At 41.2% G+C, this 19,212-nt stretch overlaps 1 protein-coding gene across 2 annotated transcripts in view; it reads left to right on the top strand.

The window, feature by feature from the left end:
• Positions 1 to 13,216: 13,216 nt before the first annotated feature.
• The window catches only part of FBXO33 (F-box protein 33), a 44,309-nt gene continuing 38,313 nt past the window's right edge, over positions 13,217 to 19,212 (top strand). Inside the window, exon 1 of one of the 2 annotated variants that reach the window (XM_069082314.1) lies at positions 13,217 to 14,896. In XM_069082314.1, the coding sequence (XP_068938415.1) occupies positions 14,283 to 14,896 (614 nt within the window). In that variant the 5' untranslated portion in view covers positions 13,217 to 14,282. The remainder of the gene's footprint in view (positions 14,897 to 19,212) is intronic. The other variant, XM_069082313.1, reaches the window with a different exon arrangement.

The following is a 19,212-nucleotide window of genomic DNA, read 5'->3' as shown; positions in this document are numbered from 1 at the left end:
CCTCCATTTGGGTATTAAATGCTGTGTTTAAACTTGATGTAACTCTGGGGTAGATTCAATTGTGATCCAGGGGTGGGGAACTTTTGACCTTATTGTGCTCTGTGATTGACAAATGAAGGTACTTTACTTATGTTTGGAAACTAATCTCCATTTGAGAAGAGGGACTTTGTGGTGGACTTAATTAAGGTATAGCCTAGGGGTGGAGTAGTATTTAGAACAGAGACTTTGTAATTGATTGAATGATTGGAAGGTCCTGGGGTGGGGTAGTACTTGGAGATTATTTAATCACACTTAGTAAATGCTGTATTTTGAATGATGTCATGTTTTGATCTTCTCTGTTCTGGGTTTGTTACTGAATAGAGAGCACCTATGCTGGTATTTTGAACCTGGGAAGTTGCCTTCTTTTGGCATTACATTACAACCACCCATTTATTAACCTTCCCTAAGGACCCCCTCCCATTTACTGCCTGTTAATTTGTCCAGGAACAACAACCAGACATAAGTGCAGAGTCCTAGGAATATTGGTTCTTGAGTGGGCAATGCATCACATTGTATGCCTGAGTCACCATTTACTTATCTGCCCATGAGACGGTAGGACTCAGAAGTCATATACTTATATGCTTATGGTAATAAATTGGCTGACTCATGATCCTTTGAGTGCTTATTTTATTTCTCAGTAGCTTACCCACTATCTCCTCAAAATATTTTATTCAAAAGAAAAAGGAGGAGGTGGAGTCAAGATGGTGAAGTGGAAACAGGACTTCCACAGGGCTCCTGCTCCCACCTCCTCCAATTCATGTGGAAAATGACTCTAGACAAACTTTGGAGCTACAGAACCCACAAAATGACACAGAGAACCTAACCTCCTGCTGAAGACAACCTAGCAGGTCAGCAGGAGGTGGCCAGCACAGCATGTTGGGAGCTGAGCCCAGGCCCACATGAGCCCGAGGTTTTAGCCTCAGGGAGGCCACAACCAGCGGCCTACTGAAGGGACTTCAGATCACCAGCAGCTGTGGCAGTTTCCAGAATTGTCAACCCATAGATGCTAATGACAAAGTGAGAGGTCAGTGCAGTGTGGACTTTGGGACCTGGAGTTCAGGAGTGCCGTCAGGCCTTTGCCCCCTGGAGGGAAAAGCAGCTGAGGCACTGCAGCCGTGCAGCCACTGCCACATGGCTGCTTAAGAGGTCTGGTTCTGAAGACTGTAGGGGGACCAAGCAACCAGTCTGAGGAGTAATCACTCTTGCTTTAACCTGATTGGATCTGGATCACTGTCCTGGGTGGAGGTCCTGGGGTGTGTGACCAGTGTGCCAGAGCATGTGGAGATTTATGAGAAGGCATCTGTTTAATAGCTCCAGCACTGAGAAAACCCCAGCAATTGGGACAAAGATCCACCCTCTGATAGCAGAATTCTGCTGGGGCAAAAAGCTCAAAAATTAAGTAATTGAGTGGCAAAATGAGCAAATGATACATGGAAAATGATAATTGTAACTTATGAAACTTTTCTCAGTATGAAAATAGTTGAAGGGAATAGAAATGTGTGTGTGTATATATATGTATACATATATATGTCTATATAGGAGGGTATATGAGTGTATGAATATATATGTGAGTGTGTATATATATGTGTACAGTTATACATAGACATAAGGTACAGGACCAGTTGAATAGGAAGGAATGATACTTAAAAGGTGAAATTAAGAGGTGAGAGAGGAATATAATGAGAGGAGATGGGGAGAGATAGAATGGGGTAAATTATCTTATATAGAAGAGACAAGGGAAAACTGTTACAATGGAGGGGAAGAACAGGAAGGCAAAAGAGAATGAGTCAACCTTATTCTCAATTAATTTGGCTTATGGAGGGAATGACACACACTAAATAGGGTATCTCACCCTACAGGAGAGTAGGGGGGAAGGAGATGGGGGGAAGGGGATGAGAGGGGGGATGATGGAAGGGAGGGCAGGCTGGGAGGCAGGAGAGTTGGAAGCACCCACTTTCGAAAAGGGACGGGATTAAAGTAGAGACTAAAACAAGTAGGGGGTGGGATAGGTTGGAGGGAAATAGTCTTTCACAATATATCCACTATGGAAATGTTTTGCATAGCTATAAATACACAACCTATATTGAATGGTTTATCTTCCCAGTAAGGGTGGATGACAAGGGAGGTAGGGAAAGAATCTGGAATTCAAAGATTTAAAATGAAATGTTTAAAAAATATATTATTATTATTATTTTACATGTAACTGGGAAATAAGATATACAGTCACTGGGGCATCCACTGTGCCCTACTGGAAAGTTGGAGGGGGGATGGAGGAAGATATGAGAGAGAGCAGATTTGGGGAGGGGATATTCAGTGGGACCGATGTTTTGGGGTGGTGGGTAGGGGAAAAATGGGGAGAAAATTTGTAATTCAAAATCTTGTGGAAATGAATGATGTGAATTAAAAAAAATTTTTTTAAAGAATGCTGAAGTTTAGAATGAACTAAGGTGGGGCAGATAAGTGGCATAGTGAATAGATCACTGGCCCTGGAGTCAGGAGGACCTGAGTTCAAATTTGATCAAAGATACTTAACACTTACTAGCTGGTGACCTTGGGCAAGTCACTTAACCCCAATTGCCCTGCCTTCCCTCCTCCAAAAAGCAAAAAAAAAAAAATTGAGCTAAGGTTGGTGACTGAAACTAATAATTTAAAATTCACAATAGAGTCCAATAAAAAGGATTTTTATTTTTAGCTATAACAGGGATAAAAAGATCAAAGAAGGGATAAGACTCTTATTTGGCACTGATGATATATCATAACTGCAAACAGAAAACAAAGCTGCTTAGCTCTTATTTTGTTTCTGCTTTACATTTGAAATGACAGAATAAAATGACTGATAGGGTTGATACCCAGGACAAGGAAGGAGACGGTAAGAGAATATCTACATGATTTTGCTATCAAATTATTGTATATGGCATCATTCTGGTTCCCTTGCTCCCTTCCCCTCCCCCAACCAGCTCTCCTTCACTGAAATAAGCAAACTGCCAGGTTTAGCTCCTCCTAGGGAAACTGGGGGGCACCGGAATTTCAAAATTCGTACTGATTTTAGCTTCTGCAAGTTCCTGCTTATGCAGGCTTGCCTTTAAAAGCAAATACTTTGAGTGGGTTCCTGCTGTTCGATTTGGGGTAGGCCCCCAGCAGCCAAAGTGGCACCAATAAAGGGTTCACTTCTAAATTATTTTTTCATTTTTCAAATACTTTATGAACTTCTGATTTACATCATTCATTTCTGCCAGATTTTGAGTTACAAATTTTCCTCCCTTGTCACCCATCCTTGCTGGGAAGATAAGCAGTTCAGTATAGGTTGTACATGTGTAGCTAATGCAAAAGAATAACATAGTAGATATATTGTAAAAGACTGACTATATTTCCCTCCCTCCTATCCCACTTCCCACTTCTTCTATTCTCTACTTTGATCCTGTCCCTTTTCAAAAGTGGGTGCTTCCAACTTCCCTCCCCCCCAGCCTGCTCTCCCTTCCATCATCCCCCCTCTGATCCCCTTTCTCCCTACTCTCCTGTACTGTGAGATACCCTATTAAGTGTGCATTTCATTCCCTCCCCAAGCCAAATTCAATGAGAATAAGGTTGACCCATTGCCTTTTGCCTTCCTATTCTTCCCCTCCATTGTAACCATTTTCCCTTGCCTCTTTTTTATGAGATACTTTACCCCATTCTGTCTCTCCCCATCTCCTCTCATTATATTCCTCTCTCACCTCTTAATTTCACCTTGTAAGTATTAGTCTTTCCTATTAAATTGGTCCTGTGCCCTCTATCTATGTATACCTGTAAACATATATACATTCACCCATGTATTCATATGCCCATATACCCTCATATATAGACATATATATATATTTATTTATATTCCCTTCAACTATTTTCATACTGACAAGTTTCATCAGTTACAATTATTGTTTTTCCATGTAGGAATGTTAATAGTTCAACTTTGAGAAGTTCCTTATGATTTCTTTTCCCTGTTTACCTTCTCATGCTTCTCTTGCTTCTTGTATCTGAATGTCAAATTTTCTATTCAACTCTGGCTTTTTCATCAAGAATGCTTGAAAGTCCTCTATTCCACTGAATGACCATATTTTCCCCTGAAACATGATACTCAGTTTTGTTGGGTAGGTGATTCTTGATTTTAATCCCAGCTCCTTTGCCCTCCAGAATATCATATTCCAAGCCCTTCGATGCCTCAGGATAGAAGCTGCCAGATCCAGTATTCTGATTGTATTTCCACAATATTCAAATTGTTTCTTTCTGGCTGCTTGTAATATTCTCTCCTTAATCTGGGAATTCTGGAACCTGGCTATAATATTCCTAGGAGTTTTCTTTTTGGGATCTTTTTCAGGAGGTGATCAGCGGATTCTTTCAACCTCTCTTTTGCCCTCTGGTTCTAAAACATCAGGGCAGTTTTCTTTGAGAACTTTCTGGAGGATGTTTTCTAGGTTCTTTCTTTGATCATGGCTTTCAGGTAGTCCAATAATTTTTAAATTATCTCTCCTGGATTTATTTTCCAGGTCAGTGGTTTTTCCAACAAGATATTTCACATTTCCTTCTATTCTTTCATTTGTTTGGATCTGCTTAACAGCATCTTGATTTCTCATGAAGTCATTAGCTTCCATTTGTTCCAATCTAATTCTGAAGCGATGATTTTCCTCATTGAGCTTTTAAGATTCTTTTTCCATCTGGCAAATTTGGCTTTTTAAGGCATTCTTCTCCTCATTGCCTTTTGAGCCTCTTTTGCCATTTGAGTTAGTCTATTTTTTAAGGTATTATTTTCCTCAGTCAGGCTGTTGACTCTCATTTTGCAATTTTCTTGCATCGTTCTCTTTCCTCTTCCCAATTTTTCCTCCATTTCTCTTATCTGCTTTTTAAGGTCCTCTATGGCATGTAACCAGCTCGTATTTTCCTTTGAAGCTTTTGGTGCGGAGTTCTGACTTCACTGTCTTCCTTCTGTTCCATGCTTTGCTCCTTTTTGTCCTCAAAATAGGAGTCTAATGTTGGAATCTTCTGTCTGCTTTGTTTCTTCTGCCTGGTCATGTTGTCCCTCAGTCACTTGACCCCTGGGCTTTTTGCCACAGTAGGACTCTGCCACCATACAGGGGAGCTTTTGTCCCAAATGCTGGGGTTTTCTCAGCTGCTGGAGGTATTAGATGGGTGCCCTCTCTGAGACCTCCACACTCTTTGGCAAGTTGGACACACACCCCAGGACTTCCACCCTAGACTGCAATCCAGATCCAAACAGGTTAAAGCAAGAGCGAGTACCCCTCAGACTGGTCCCTTGGTCCCCCTACACTCTGCAGGCCAGGAGCTGAAGCTGCCACAGGGCACTGGCTGGCTGTGCAGGCATCTCAGTGGCTTCTCACCCCAGGGGCAAAGGCCATGTACTCCCATTTACTGGGTCCCAAAGTCCAGACTACACTGACCTCTCACTTTGTCCATTTCATCATGTGTTGATAAATCTGGAAATAGCCACAGCTGCTCCTGATCTGGAGTCCCTCTGGCTGGCGCCTGGTCAGGTCTGCCTGGGGCTAACACCTCCAGCTCAAGGGCCTGGGTTCAGCTCCCAGAGCACTGCACTGGCCTATTCCTAGGCTGTCCTCAGCAGGAGGTTAGCTTCTCTGTGTCATTTTGTGGGTTCTGCAGCTCCAAAGTTTGTTCAGAGTCCCCTTTTTACATTGATTGGGGAAGGTGGAAGCTGGAGCTGCTAGGAGGTCATGCTTCTACTCCACCATCTTGACTCCACTCCTCCACCCTCTCCCACCTCCCCCCACTCCCTTCACTTCTAAAGTGTTACTTGGGTGTGGCTTGTATTTTGGGTACAACAAAATAAAAAATTTTGAGCGTAATCAAAAAAAGTTGAAAGACCACTAATCTAAACTGGCATGGGGCCTTTGGAAATTATAAAAACAACTATTTCTATGTTTCTGAAGAGACTCTGGCCTCATATAGTGGGAATGAATATGTTATTTCAGGATGAGCAGTTGTTTGTTTTAAGCTTCCATTTCATATTCCCTAAATATGGTAAACAAAGGAAAAACATTTGTTAATGATGTTAGTTTTGATTAATAGTTTCCTTTCATCATGTGATTAGGTAACCAATCACCAATCAGAACATAGATATAACTTATAAAACTCTTAGCCAGAACCACAAAAAAATTGGAGGATCATACTCCTACATTCCTTGTTCTTGGAAATGCAAGTATCCTGGGTGTTTATTTGAGAGCAATACTGATTCATGGAGACTTGCCAAAATGCCAAACTGGAGAATTGGAATAGCCAATTAAATTTCTTATTTCATGCACTAAGTATAAGTTTTATTAGTGTATAGTCAGTACTAATAAGCATAGGCAATAATAAATCAATTTTCCTCATGTCCTCCACCATTTCACCAAATCCTAACTAAAAGCTCTACCTGTTGAGAAAAAAGATCCCTGAATTCTAGACTTACATTCCTTTTTCCTTTCATCCCTTCATTTCCTCTGACAACATATATGAAACTAGAGCATGAATCTTACCAAAACCTTTATTAAAATGATAAAAATATCATCCAAATGCACAGTGAAGAGAGAATTGAGTCATTTCTCAGGTGGACTCAGGAAGATGTTTTCAGGGATTTAGATCTTATATGGTTTGTAGAAATATAAAGCTAAAGTTTTAATTGTTTTGTGAAATGTTGAGGAATTACATTTTGGCTAATGTCCTTTGGTACCACCTGAATGAAAAACCTTATCAAGGTCTAATCAAGACAATTTCCTTCTCTGAAGTTCTTTGGCTTCAACTTTAATCAAAGATCTAAGTTTTTTTGCTTTTGCTTTTTTTTGGAAGGGGGAGGGCAGGGCAGTTGGGGTTAAGTGACTTGCCCAAAGTCACACTGCCTGTAAGTGTTAAGTATCTGGGGCCAAATTTGAACTCAGGTCCTCCTGACTCCAGGGCCAGTGCGCTATTCACTGTGCCACCTAGCCACCCCAAAGGTCTACGTTTTTTAAAGGAAAATTTAATATAATTAAAGAATCTGATTCCCTGAAACTAAGATTAGAATGTGTCTTGTTTGTAGTGTGCTGGTAAATGTTTAACAACCAGCTCTCCAAAAAATATGTATTTGTGACACACTTTAAATTTAATTTACATGTAATCCAGGCATGTTTGGGCACATCCAATTCACCTAACATGGAAGCTCCTTTGAGGGGCCTTTGGAGCATGACCTGAGTGCCTAACATTGAAGTTGCTACATCCCTTACCACATGGGTGGAGGTAGACTCCTTTGATTGGCTGCCTTCATTTTTAAAACTGGCAAGATTGCCATCTTTCTGCCTTGCTTTGGGCCACTCTCATCCCATGTGGCCAGAGGGTAAAGATCACATTTCACCCACAGCAAAGGCACCTTAAACTGAACCAGTAAGAGGAAGACTTTCTTTCCCCTCCTTCCGCTTTTATCTCAGCTCAGGGAAATGGGCCCGGAGGTATTCGTCTCTGTTCTGTGTTGTTTGTGTTCCTCAATCTCAGGTGCTAGAGGTGATCCCCGGGGGACTAGGAGAAAGAGCCATGACAACCTTGGAGCCAGGATTGCAAGAAAGATGGTGCAGCCAGGTCAGCATAGAAGCCAGGGTCTCCAGTCTGAGGGGGCGGTTTAGATTTGGAACTACGACTGTGTTCTGTGGGAGCCTAGGTCAACTATAAACCTAATTCCCTTCCTGTCCCTGGGAGACTGAGGTGTAAGGAGGTATTGGGGGGGGGGAAAGGAGGGAGGCTGGGTAAGTGTGTGGATTATGTCTCTCACATGTTTCAGGAGTAAGCCTGTATGTATGTGATTATACTTTTTTGAAGTAAATATGTAAAAGTGAATCCAATTGTTAAAGGCTATTAGAATTGGGGTGCAAAGAAAGGAAAGTCCATCCAATGGGAACATCATCAGTGGGGACTAGACTATTTGCAGAGAGCCTAGACATCTCCTAGTTAAGGGTACTGAAAACCCTGGGGGGAAAGTGAAAGATAACATGCCTAACCTTAAGGCAGTGGGGGCCAGAGTAGTCTGTGTTACATGTATAATTGATATTTTCTCCAGTGCTTTCTCAAGTCTAAACCGGGGTTTGGCAAACTATAAACAAGAACAAATCCTGCTGCCACAGCCTAGCCTGCTAGATAAGAACTATTTTTACATGTTTAAATACAATAAAGCTTTATTTTACTTTAAATAGTATTTTATTTTTTCCAATTACATGTAAAAAATTACATTTTTAACATTCATTTTTTAAAACAATTTTGAGTTCCAAATTTTCTCCTTCTCTCCCTCCCCTCCCCTCCCCTAAAACAGTAAGCAATTTGATATAGGGTATATATGTGCAATCATATGTGCAAACATATTTCCATATAATCATGCTGTAAAAGAAGAAACAGACCAAAAGGAAAAAAATTAAACAGAAAAAAATAAAGTGAAAATAGTGTACTTTGATCTGCACTCTATCAGTTCTTTCTCTGGTGTCAACCTCAGCAGAGTTTGTTCAAAGAAACAGACAAACAAATTAGGTTGTCTCCACATTTTAATTTCTCTCAAGCTGGTGACATGCATTGCAGCTGAAATCTAGAACTGGCTCAATTAGGTGGTTGGGATGCCCTGTTTATATACTTTTTTAACAGGAGCTGATATCACCCCACCATTATTTTACCTCCAGACGGAGGATATACCTGTTCTATCAGACCACCCCCCCAACCATAGGAGACCACTACCAGCCTTGGACTATCTAGGCAGTAGAATCTGTCTCCATTCCAAGCCTGAGCAGAACACAATGGAGGTATTAAATCAATTCAGACTTGGGTTGGAGTTTGACCAGGATAATACTCAATGAAATCTCATTATCAGTAATGTGCTTATGAAGAACTTTAGAGAAGGGAGTTGGAGGGTGGGGAACTCTGACTCTTCAAGATACTGATTACTAAGAAAAATTATGAGTCCTTTTGAATTGACTTGGATCATTGTATGTCTGAGAACAACTAAAATCATTCATAGTTGATCATCAAACAATGTTACTGTTACCGTGTACAGTGCTTTTCTGGGTTTGCTCACTTCACTTTGCAGCAGTTCATGTAAGTCTTTCCAAGTTTTTCTGAAATCTGTCTGTCATTTCTTATAGCATAACAGTATTCTATTACATTCATATACCACAACTTGCTCACCCATTTTCCAGTTGATGGACTTCCCCTCAATTTCTAATATTTTGCAACCACAAAAAGAATTGCTATAAATATTTTTATACATGTAGGTCCTTTTTCCTTTTTTATAATCTCTTTGGGATACATACCTAGTAGTGGTACTACTGGATCAAAAGGAATGCACAGTCTGATTGCCCTTTGGGCACAGTTCCAAATTGCTGTCCCGAATGATTGAATCAGTTCACAACTTCACCAACAATGCATTAGTGTCCCAATTTTTCCACATCTTCTCCAATATTTATCATTTTCCTTTTTTTGTCATACTAGTCAATCTAATAGAAATGAGGGGGTACCTCAGAGTTGTTTTAATTTGCATTTTTCTAATCAATAGTGATTTAGAACATTTTTTCATGTGACAGTTTTGATTTCTTTATCTGAAAACTGACTGTTCATATCCTTTGACGATTTATCACTTGGGGAGTGTGTGGGATAGAGACCACTAACAGATCTTTAAAATCTGAGTCTAAGTCAAGAAAGCAGAAAGAGTCCTTTATTCTTTCTCATGAGAAAGGGCACAGCCCTCATTGCTCAAGTGGGTCAGCCAGAGAGTGAAAATTTTGGAAGATCACAGGCTTCTGTTAACCTAATCCTAACCTAGCCCACTCCCCTGTCCAGTCTCACCATTGGTTGGTGAGGTGGGCTCACAATTTCTTCACAAGTAACTAGCTAATTGGTACAAAGCAATCTTGATCCTTCATTACCATAATTATTCATGAATTAGTATCCCATCAGAGAATGGTGTTTTCCAATCCCTCATTATGCACCAAATTTGGAGACAGCCAATGAGAGTTGCAGTTGACAATCCTTTATTATCATAATTATTCATTTGACCCTTCTACTCAATCATAAGGAAACATCCTTCAATCCCTTACTTAGGTATACCTACACAGCAAATTTGGGGGCAACCAATGAGAAGAAGGCTAGTGTTGTTTCCTTTAAGTTTGTTACCTCATTCAGGGGCCTGTGGAAACTTAACCCTTTGCTGTCTCTCACAGGAGTGACTTGTATTCTTATAAATTTGACTCAGTTCTCTATATATTTGATAAATGAGGCCTAATAAAACTTCATTTTAAAATAAAGCACTAACAGACCATAGTTTGACACCTCATGTTTAGACAATCCAACAATAAATCAATCCCTGATATGAAGGGCTAGTATAAGCTGGCTCTAGCACAACCCCATTGTGCTAAGAGTGGGAATTGATTTGTTTGATTTCTCTAAATAAGAGCAAGAGCTGTATTAAGTGCCTATTATATGGTGTAAACTCTGGAGAGTTCACAATGTAAATCTGGTGTAAACTCTGGGGAGTTCACAATGTAAAAGTGAAGGATAAGATGGAAACAATGACATACAAACAAGATAAACTGGAAATCATCTCAAAGGGAATCACTAAGACCAAGGAGGCCCTGGAAAGGCTTCTTGTACAAAGTATGATTTTAGCTGAGACTTGATGGAAGCCAGGGAACTTAAGAGGCAAAGAGGAGGATAGAGAGAATCCCAGATATTGGGATAGCCAGTGAAGAAGCTGGAGGAGATGGAATGGCCTTTGTGAAGAAGGCTATGTGAGAAATATCCTTAGTTTATGAATAAATACTTATGAAAAAATACTTATTGGAAAGCCAGGAAGGTTTTCATTACCTTTATTGTACATCTATTCTTTCCGATAAATGGGTAGCCCCCTTAGTGGAGAGTATGAGGGCTCAGACAAACTCAAACCCTTTTATGCTGCTTCCATTAGAATTTCCCCCCTTGTTCCCATTGGCTAGGTGCAACCTCTTGAACTGCCCACATCGTGCTCCCCCCAAACAAGATGTCCCTCTTCCTGGACTGCCCTTTGCATGTTACTCTTTAACATGTCCCTCCTCCTGCGTCATGTGATGCATGTTTGAAAATGATGGCTGTCTCCTCCCATGGGATGTGTAAGTTAATATGTATGAGGCTAGTTAAACTTGCATATTAGTAAAAAGTTGGTGACCATCTCTTGACCCTGGTCAGTTTGAACCAATTTCAGTGTGGGTCCCCTTCAAGACAAACTTATAGATTTCTTCCAGCTATATGATTGAATAGGGTAGCTCTGTCCTTCCTCCCCTCGTTCTGATTTACACCTTCCTGCATGTCTTGTGTTAACATCTGTCTTTGCAACATCCATTGTTCCTATAGAATCTGTGGGAACCAAATTATTAGCATTTCTTATAGCTAGGAGGCTGTTATCACTGGATCTTAAGAGTATGGAGAAGAGGAGTAAGCTGGAAGAAAAGTAGGAAAGGACCAGATTATAGAAACTAAATTTTGAGTCTTGTTTTATTTTTTTTATGGAATTTTGTCTCATTTCATGATTATTATAGAACATAAGAAAACATTGCTCGAGAGAGTTAGCAGGGCAATACAGCTGCTAGTTTGGGTCTCCTTTCAATCAAGAATGCTCTTGTCTCTGTACAGTTTTTTCTCCTACAGGATTTATATGCATCTTCTATTCCTTCTCAGGCTTGTGCAGGGAATTCTTATTTATACAAGTATGAGTTAAATAGGAATTTTATATTTAAGTTCCAATTCAAATTTAAAGCTGGAAGAAATCATTAATTTAAACCTGGAAGAGATCTTAAGAGTTATCTAGTACAACCCCTTAATTTTAGAAAGGAGTAACCTTTAATAACCTAAAGAAACTGTGACTTACTAAGGCTAACAATAAAAAACAACTCTGGTCCTCTTATTGAAAAGGGGTTTTAAAGAGCTAAAACTGATCCATTGAGCGTTAACATAATTGATTCCATTTTGTCCTGTATTTGCCTTTTTAAAAAATTTTATTAAATGATGTTCCTACCACTCACTCCCACTTCTACCTACTGAATTTCTTGGCTTCCTTTAAGTTCCAACTAAACTCCACCTTTTAATGGAAACCTTCCCCACCCCCTCTTAATCATAATGCCATTCCTATTTATCTTGTATACAGTATAGCTTGCTTTGCTTTGTAGCCTTCCCCCTTTAAACTGGAAGCTCCTAGAGGGAAGGAACTGTCTTTTGCCTCTTAGCATGTAGTATAGTGCCTAGGACACCTTCTTTTCCTTGTTAACTAAGTATTAAGCAACCTCTTTTGTTTTAAGTGCCTTTTCCCTAGCAGAGAATTCTTTCAGAGGACCCAACTCTTTTCCCAAGAGCATATCTCTTTGGTTACTCTGTGGGGAATTCTAAGAAAATTCGTGCAATACAGTGGATTAGGAGTTGTTCTCTCAAAACAGTGGTGTTTTACAACTTCTAGATTCTATGAAAAGCTAGGGACAAAGGTCAAGATAACCACAGTTCCTCAGTGTCAATTGTAGGCTCAGTTACTTCAAGCCCAAGCCTGCCCAGTACCTCACTTTCACCTAGCAGGAAGTTGGGCTAGTCAGGATGGTGTTCTTCTAGCTTGTGCTTTTAAGAATAAAAAGGCCTAAGGTTCACAGCTAGGGGAGCTGTAACCCCTGTACAGAAGGAAGTTCAATCACCACTTCCTAATTTTACACTTACTTTCCAATCCACGCTTTTGTAACCAAAGGGTGATAGTCTAGAGCCAGACTGGTCCTCAGAAATGTTTGGACCAGTTCTCTCATTTTACAGATGATTAAACTTAGGTAAAATAATAGTTAACAGTGATATAGTGCTTTAAATTTTGCACACACACACACAACCAAAATAAAACCACTCTGGAAACTGAGGGAGTGTCCACCTACTGGGAAATGCCTAAACAAATTATGGTATATAGATGTAATGGAAATAAGAAATGACAAAATGGACAGTGTCTGGAAATGAAGACGACCACTATTAACTAATTCAGAGTGAAGTTAGCAGAAACAGATCAATTTACAATTACAGCATTATGAAGAAAAAGTAACTTTGAAAGACGTCATAACTCTGATCAATGAAAAAAACACGATTCCAGAGGAACAGAGACAAACCATATGACTTGATTTGGACTTAAAATGCAAATGAGACATATATTTTTACTCGTGGGCAATGTGAAAATTTGTTTTGCATAACTTATATACTTATGAAGGTTTTTTTTTCTTTCCTTATTTTTTATTCAGTGGGGAAAAGGATGCTTGTTAACTGGAAAAAATAAGAGAATGTGTTATTGAAAGAAAGCTTGCAACACATTTTATATATACAGCAATTTACTTATCTTCGAACTAGAGCTGGAAGTAGCCCTCATTTTAGAGATGAGGTAAATTAGGTCTAGAGAAGTTTCACAGAGAAGATTAAATACCGGGGTGGAATTAAAGCCAGGTCCTCTTCTTCCAAAATGCATTAAAATTATACCGCGAATTACGATTTCCTTTTTCCCAATTTCTCAAGTATGTTTATCAGATAGGCAATCACCCCCGCCCCCGTTTTGTTGCAAACATTCTCAAACTTCACGACACTCCATTGGCTGGAGAGGGAAGCCCGCAGTCACAGCCTCCTCTAGGAGCCTTAAAGGTGGCTTGGTTGTAGCTTACGGAGAACTGGCCAAAGAGAAGACAGCTCACCTCCAGCAAACCCAGCGATCCCGGGCTCCACCCACCCACTGAGGGTAGTAGCGCCCCTAGGAGTTTTTTCCAACCCCGCCCCAGGGGAAGAAGGGGGCGGAGCAGGGCGGGAATGGGCGCCTCACGTCTCCTTCTACGTAATCAGTCACGCGTCTCTTCTCAGTCCTTACCCAGAATCTACCCTCCCCCCTTTCCGGAAGTTGCCAAAGTCTGGTCGAGCTCCTCCCACTTCGGTTGACGTCAAACTCGGTATCTACCACTGCTCCACTCCCACCTCTTGCTTCAGGGGAGAGGCTCTTTTTCATTGTGCTTCTACTCGGAGTCTCCAGCTACCTGTGGGTGAGAAGGAGGGCCAGTGATTGAATTATTTTTAAGGCTGCTGGCGGCCGGAGTGGCATAAATAGTAGAGAGAAAGGCAGTGGTTGGAGCCCAAGCGCTTCTTCTTCTCTCTCCCCCTCCTCACGGAATGCGCTCCGGTTAGTTCCGCCGGGACTCACGGCGGCCCCGCCCCCCTCTCCCTTGTCATTGATGTTGTTGTTCTTGTCAGTGCCGCAGCCGCGACAGCAGCCGGGAGCCCGAGCCAGAACCGCCTGGGCAGCGCGGCGGCGGCGGGGGTGGGGGAAGGAGGATCTGGGTGCCGGCGGACGGCGGCGGGTCTGGATGGCTCTGTGTGGGCAAGCGGCAGGCGCTTCGTCGCTGCCCAGCGAGCTCATCGTGCACATCTTCTCCTTCCTGCCCGCGCCGGACAGGCTGCGGGCCTCGGCCTCCTGCTCGCACTGGCGCGAGTGCCTCTTCTACCCGGCGCTCTGGCCCCAGCTCCGCCTCAGCCTCCGCGTCTCGCCGGCCGAGCGCCCCCGACTCGACTTCCTCATGCGCAAGTGCGGTTGGTTTGTACGGGAGCTGCGCGTCGAGTTCGCCGCGGAGAATTACCTGAGCAGCGGCGGCGGGGGAGCTGCTGGAGGCGGCGGCGGTGGTGGTGGAGGCGGCGGCGGAGGCGGCGGTGGAGGCGCGGGGAGCGACCCGGGGACCGGAGCCGGCGGGGAGGAGGCCGAGGCGCTGCAACTCTCCACCGGCTGGCTGGACGTGCTGCGCACCTACCTGGAGCTGGTTCTCTGCGTCCTGAGCAGCATCCGAAACAACAGGTAAGGGTCCCTCCTTTGCTTCTCCCCCGCCCCCGGCCTCTGGGGGCCCCGGGACACCTCGGTGCCCGCGGCTCATTTCCCGGCCCCGCACCTCCGGGCGGCCTGTTTCTGCGCTCCCTTTTTAGGAGGCAGAAGCTGGGCTGAGGGTTCCTCCGGAGCCGCGGGCCTTCCCCAGAGGAGGCGAGCTGGAGAAGGGGCGCGCGGAAGCCAAGTTCACTCCTAGACATTCACATGCAGGGCCGGGGGGCAGTCACCCCTCTCCTTCCAGACCTCCACCCCGGGGACGGCGCCAGCCTCGGCTTTTAGCTAAAAGACTTTCCTTTTCCTGCCGGACCAGGGAGGCATAGGACTGACAGGTGGTGGTGTCCCTTATTTTGCAGATGGGGTAATTGAGGCACAGAAGATGTGAGGGAGAGGCCCACAACCAGGGGGAGGCTTGGAAGAAGCAGGGAATGTTACTGGAGTCTCCTGACTCTTAGCTCCTGCACTGCGCAATTGCTGGAGGGAAGGTGGGAGGTGGGGGGTGTGGATGGGGGCGGTAAGGAGTGGGGGGGGAGATAAGATATAGAAATGCTACAAGTGTCTCCTGGAAATGAGATGTGTAATTGGTTAGGGTGCTGGACTTGAAATTTGGAAGATCTTGATTCAAAATCCATTCCTGGACACCTACCTAACTGTGTGAACCTGGGATAGGTTGCTTAATCTCAGTCTCCTTATCTGTAAAAATGGGGAATAATGATAGCCTCAACTTCACAGGATTATAAGGATCAATACGGCAATTTTATATAAACGTAGGGTTAGCAGGTCAGTTTCTGGCTATTTGGGCCAAACCTGAGAAAGGGTACTTGTGTGGGAAAAGCGAAGGATGGGGAGGAATTAAGGGCATGATTTACCTACCGATTGATTTCGTTTTACCTCATCCCTAGAAGTTATGCCCTGGGCAGGTTGGTGGACCAGATGTTAGTACAGGAGTGAGTTTGGTTACTGTTCTGATATTGCATTATCTTTGGCCAAATTCTGAGTTAACACACATCTTCACTTCCCCTCCTCCCAGCATCTCTGGAATTCCTTCCATACAAAAATTGCCCAGTCTAAAGTTAGGAAATAGAAAGTCCTAGGGAGACATTGGAGCACTAAGGGTTGGAAAAAGTACTTGATTGATTCCAAGACATTCATACTTCCTGTCTTAACCCAAGGATCAACTGCTAGGGTAAAGGACTCTTAATTTAAATTCAGGTCATGCATGGACATGGCCTTAACTCCGAGTATGTCCACACCTGGGGGTGGGGACAACTTAAAGCATAGACTCAGGGCACAATTATAGATACATTTTTAAAAATTATTTTTTCGTTCACTCTCCTACCCCTGTGAGAAAAAAGAACAAAAAACCTTTTAAAGCTAAGGTAAAAATGTATGGCTCATTTTGTATCTTGAGTTTATCTTCTCCCCTTCAGAGGTAGGTAACATTCATCATCATTAGTCTTCTTGGAGCTGTAGTTCTGATAAGCCTTTCAGAGTTGCTTGTCTTTGCCATGTTGTATAAATTGTTCAGATTCTGCTCATTTCACTCTGTATGGTGCTTACAAACCTTTCCAGGTTTTGCTGACAACAATCCTTTTCATTATTTGTTAAGGTTCAGTAGTATTCCATATGTAGTATTCATATACCATAATTTGTTCATCCATTCTCTAATTGACAGGCAAGCACCCCACCCTTTTTTTTTCTAGTTGTTTAAAGCTATTAAAAAGAGCTGCTATAAATATTTTGGGACATACGAATCCTTTTTCTTTGTTCTCTTTGGGGTATTGGCCTAGTGATATCACTGTGTCAAAGAACATTATGCTTAGTTTATCAATTTGGGGGGCATAGTTCCAAATTGCTTCCTGGAATGACTGGACCATTTCATAGCTCTACCAATGGGTCAGTTTGTCAGAAACTCTCCACAACCATGCCCCCCCCCCCATTTATCTCTTTCCTTTTTTTCAAAATCAATTTTGTCAGTCAGAAAACTGAAATGGGGACTCAGTTACTTTACATTGCATTTCTTTGATTTTTTGTGATGTGAAATATATTTTTCATATTGCTATTAATAGCTTGGATTTCTTCCTTTGATTGAAAACTTCCTATTCATATACTTTGACAATTTATTAATTGGAGAATGGCTCTTATTCTCATAAATTTGAATCCATTTCTAAGTTATATCTTAGAAATAAAACCTTTATAAGTGAAACTTTTGGCAAAGATTTTTTTCTAGGTTAACTGTTTCCCTTCTAATCTTAGCTGCATTCAAGCAACAATAACCTTTTTTAAAAACCTGTTTTTATTGTTCTCAGTTGATGGAGGATTTTTCCTTCTTTCCCCTCCCCCAATAAAAAAGAAAACAATTGATAAACTTTTAATTCCATCTCTTTCCCCTTTTTTTGAGTAGCTTGGGAAATGCAAAGACTACTATCAGATAGCATCATCTTTCATACAGATGTACCCCATTAGTTCTGCATAGGTTTCATGTCACCTGTTGAATTTTGGTATAGAGTTGATCTCATCTGCTGCTTCTTAGCTTTCTGCTAGGTTACTTTTTAAATGTAATGCATTTAGGTATCATTTTCTACTAATAGTATTAAAAGGTTTGTAAAATAAATGGGCAAAGTGAAATACATCTCATACCAAAATTTTTAATTCTTTATTTTTAAAGTATGGATCAATAACCACAAAAATGAAGACTTTTGTATTTAAGTTTTTCTCTTTGAAAGTATCATGAAATGTTATTCACTCTATTAATAAGTCAGCTTTACTGACAGATAAAAGTTTAAATTAAGCTGTTTATTTTATAGCTTTGATGTTTATATTATTTAATCACTTGAAATACTGACTTCAGATCAGCTAAAAAACCAAAACATATCTTAAAACTTCTCTTATTAAAATCTTTATTTTGGTTTCTAAACAGGAAGTAAAATTCATTAGTAACCAGTGGTAAGAATAAACTGTACAGAATTCTTTACACTTGAGTTCGTTTTATAGCATTTTAAAATAGATCACTGACCCAGTGTAAAGACCAAAGAAAGAGGAAAAATAGATCAGATTATAAACTTTGAGCTTTCAAGGATTTCGGCTAAACTCCCTATACAACACAGACTGTTACTTGTTTTGTGCCAGTTATTTTCATTTCTTAGAGGCACAAAGTGTTAAAACTTCAAGGACACTATTGTTCCCAAAGGATAATTTACTTTTTGCTTTGTTTCTGGTTTTCAGATGGTACCTGACTTACCTGGTTTATATTTAGTTAAATAAATATCTTATTGAATGGCCAGCTAAGGGAGCATGGGGATCTGGAACATACTGGGTCACCAGAAATGTATTTCCCAATTTGCTGGGTTCTTTTTCTTGTGATGTGGAAGTTAGGGATTCCCTTCCGGTTGAATAGCAAGGATTGAAATATAGTACTATTTCAGCTATAATTAACTAGCTTGGGAATCTACCATTTAAGTTTCCAAATGCTTTTCATAAACTCTTTGATTTATTTGTGTCATTTCTGTCAGTTCTAGAGAGCATTACAGAACAGTGCTCAGTAATATTCTCGACACAGGATAGCCTTCCAATCAGATTGTTGATTTTATTAAGACCATGTGCTGTGTTTTTAATGACACTTCATCTTGTGTTCCCTCTTAGTAGAAGTTAAGATTAAGAGTTATTGCTGACTGATTTTATTAAATTGAACAAAGCATAGCTGGTGAAGAGGAGAGCCTTTTATTTCATATTATTTTTTTATGCAATATAATTGAATCCAAAAAATCTTTAAGAGTTATTTTTTGAAGGTTTCATAATAAAGTAGGATAGGAAAAAGGCTTTTTCATTTGGGATTTCTACTTGAAATTGTAGGTTATTCTGTGCTTGTATTAAACATTTATTTTACTGAAGGATTTTTCTTCAGTCTTTTGTAGTCAAAAATGAGTGTTTTGGGGGCGGCTAGGTGGCCCAGTGGCAGTGAGTAAGAGCGAAGGCCCTGGACACACATACACACACACACACACCCCTCCCCCCGAAAGTTACTTAACCCCAATTGCTTTAAACAAAAAAAGTGTTTTGTTATTTCAATACTTTCTTTAAAGAAATCTCTTTAAGGAAGAACTGACCTATTCACCCAAAAGGGAAGATCTTACCTAGGAAAGAGGTTAATAACTCCTAACAGTGGAGACTCCGTGGATATAATAAATTAAAATTGATAAACCCGTTATTTTCCTTCAAGGTGGCATAAAGGAGATCATTTTAGAGGGGGAAGAGGGATCTCTTGAAATCCACTCTCTTGACAGCCTCTGTTT

Source organism: Petaurus breviceps, unplaced genomic scaffold, assembly GCF_028583685.1.
Source record: "Petaurus breviceps papuanus isolate PSGF00001 unplaced genomic scaffold, PetGlider_PUasm1.0 164, whole genome shotgun sequence".
Taxonomy (NCBI): domain Eukaryota; kingdom Metazoa; phylum Chordata; class Mammalia; order Diprotodontia; family Petauridae; genus Petaurus; species Petaurus breviceps.
The sequence above is the reverse complement of the archived record's forward strand: the minus strand, read 5'-3'. Positions and strand labels throughout refer to the sequence as shown.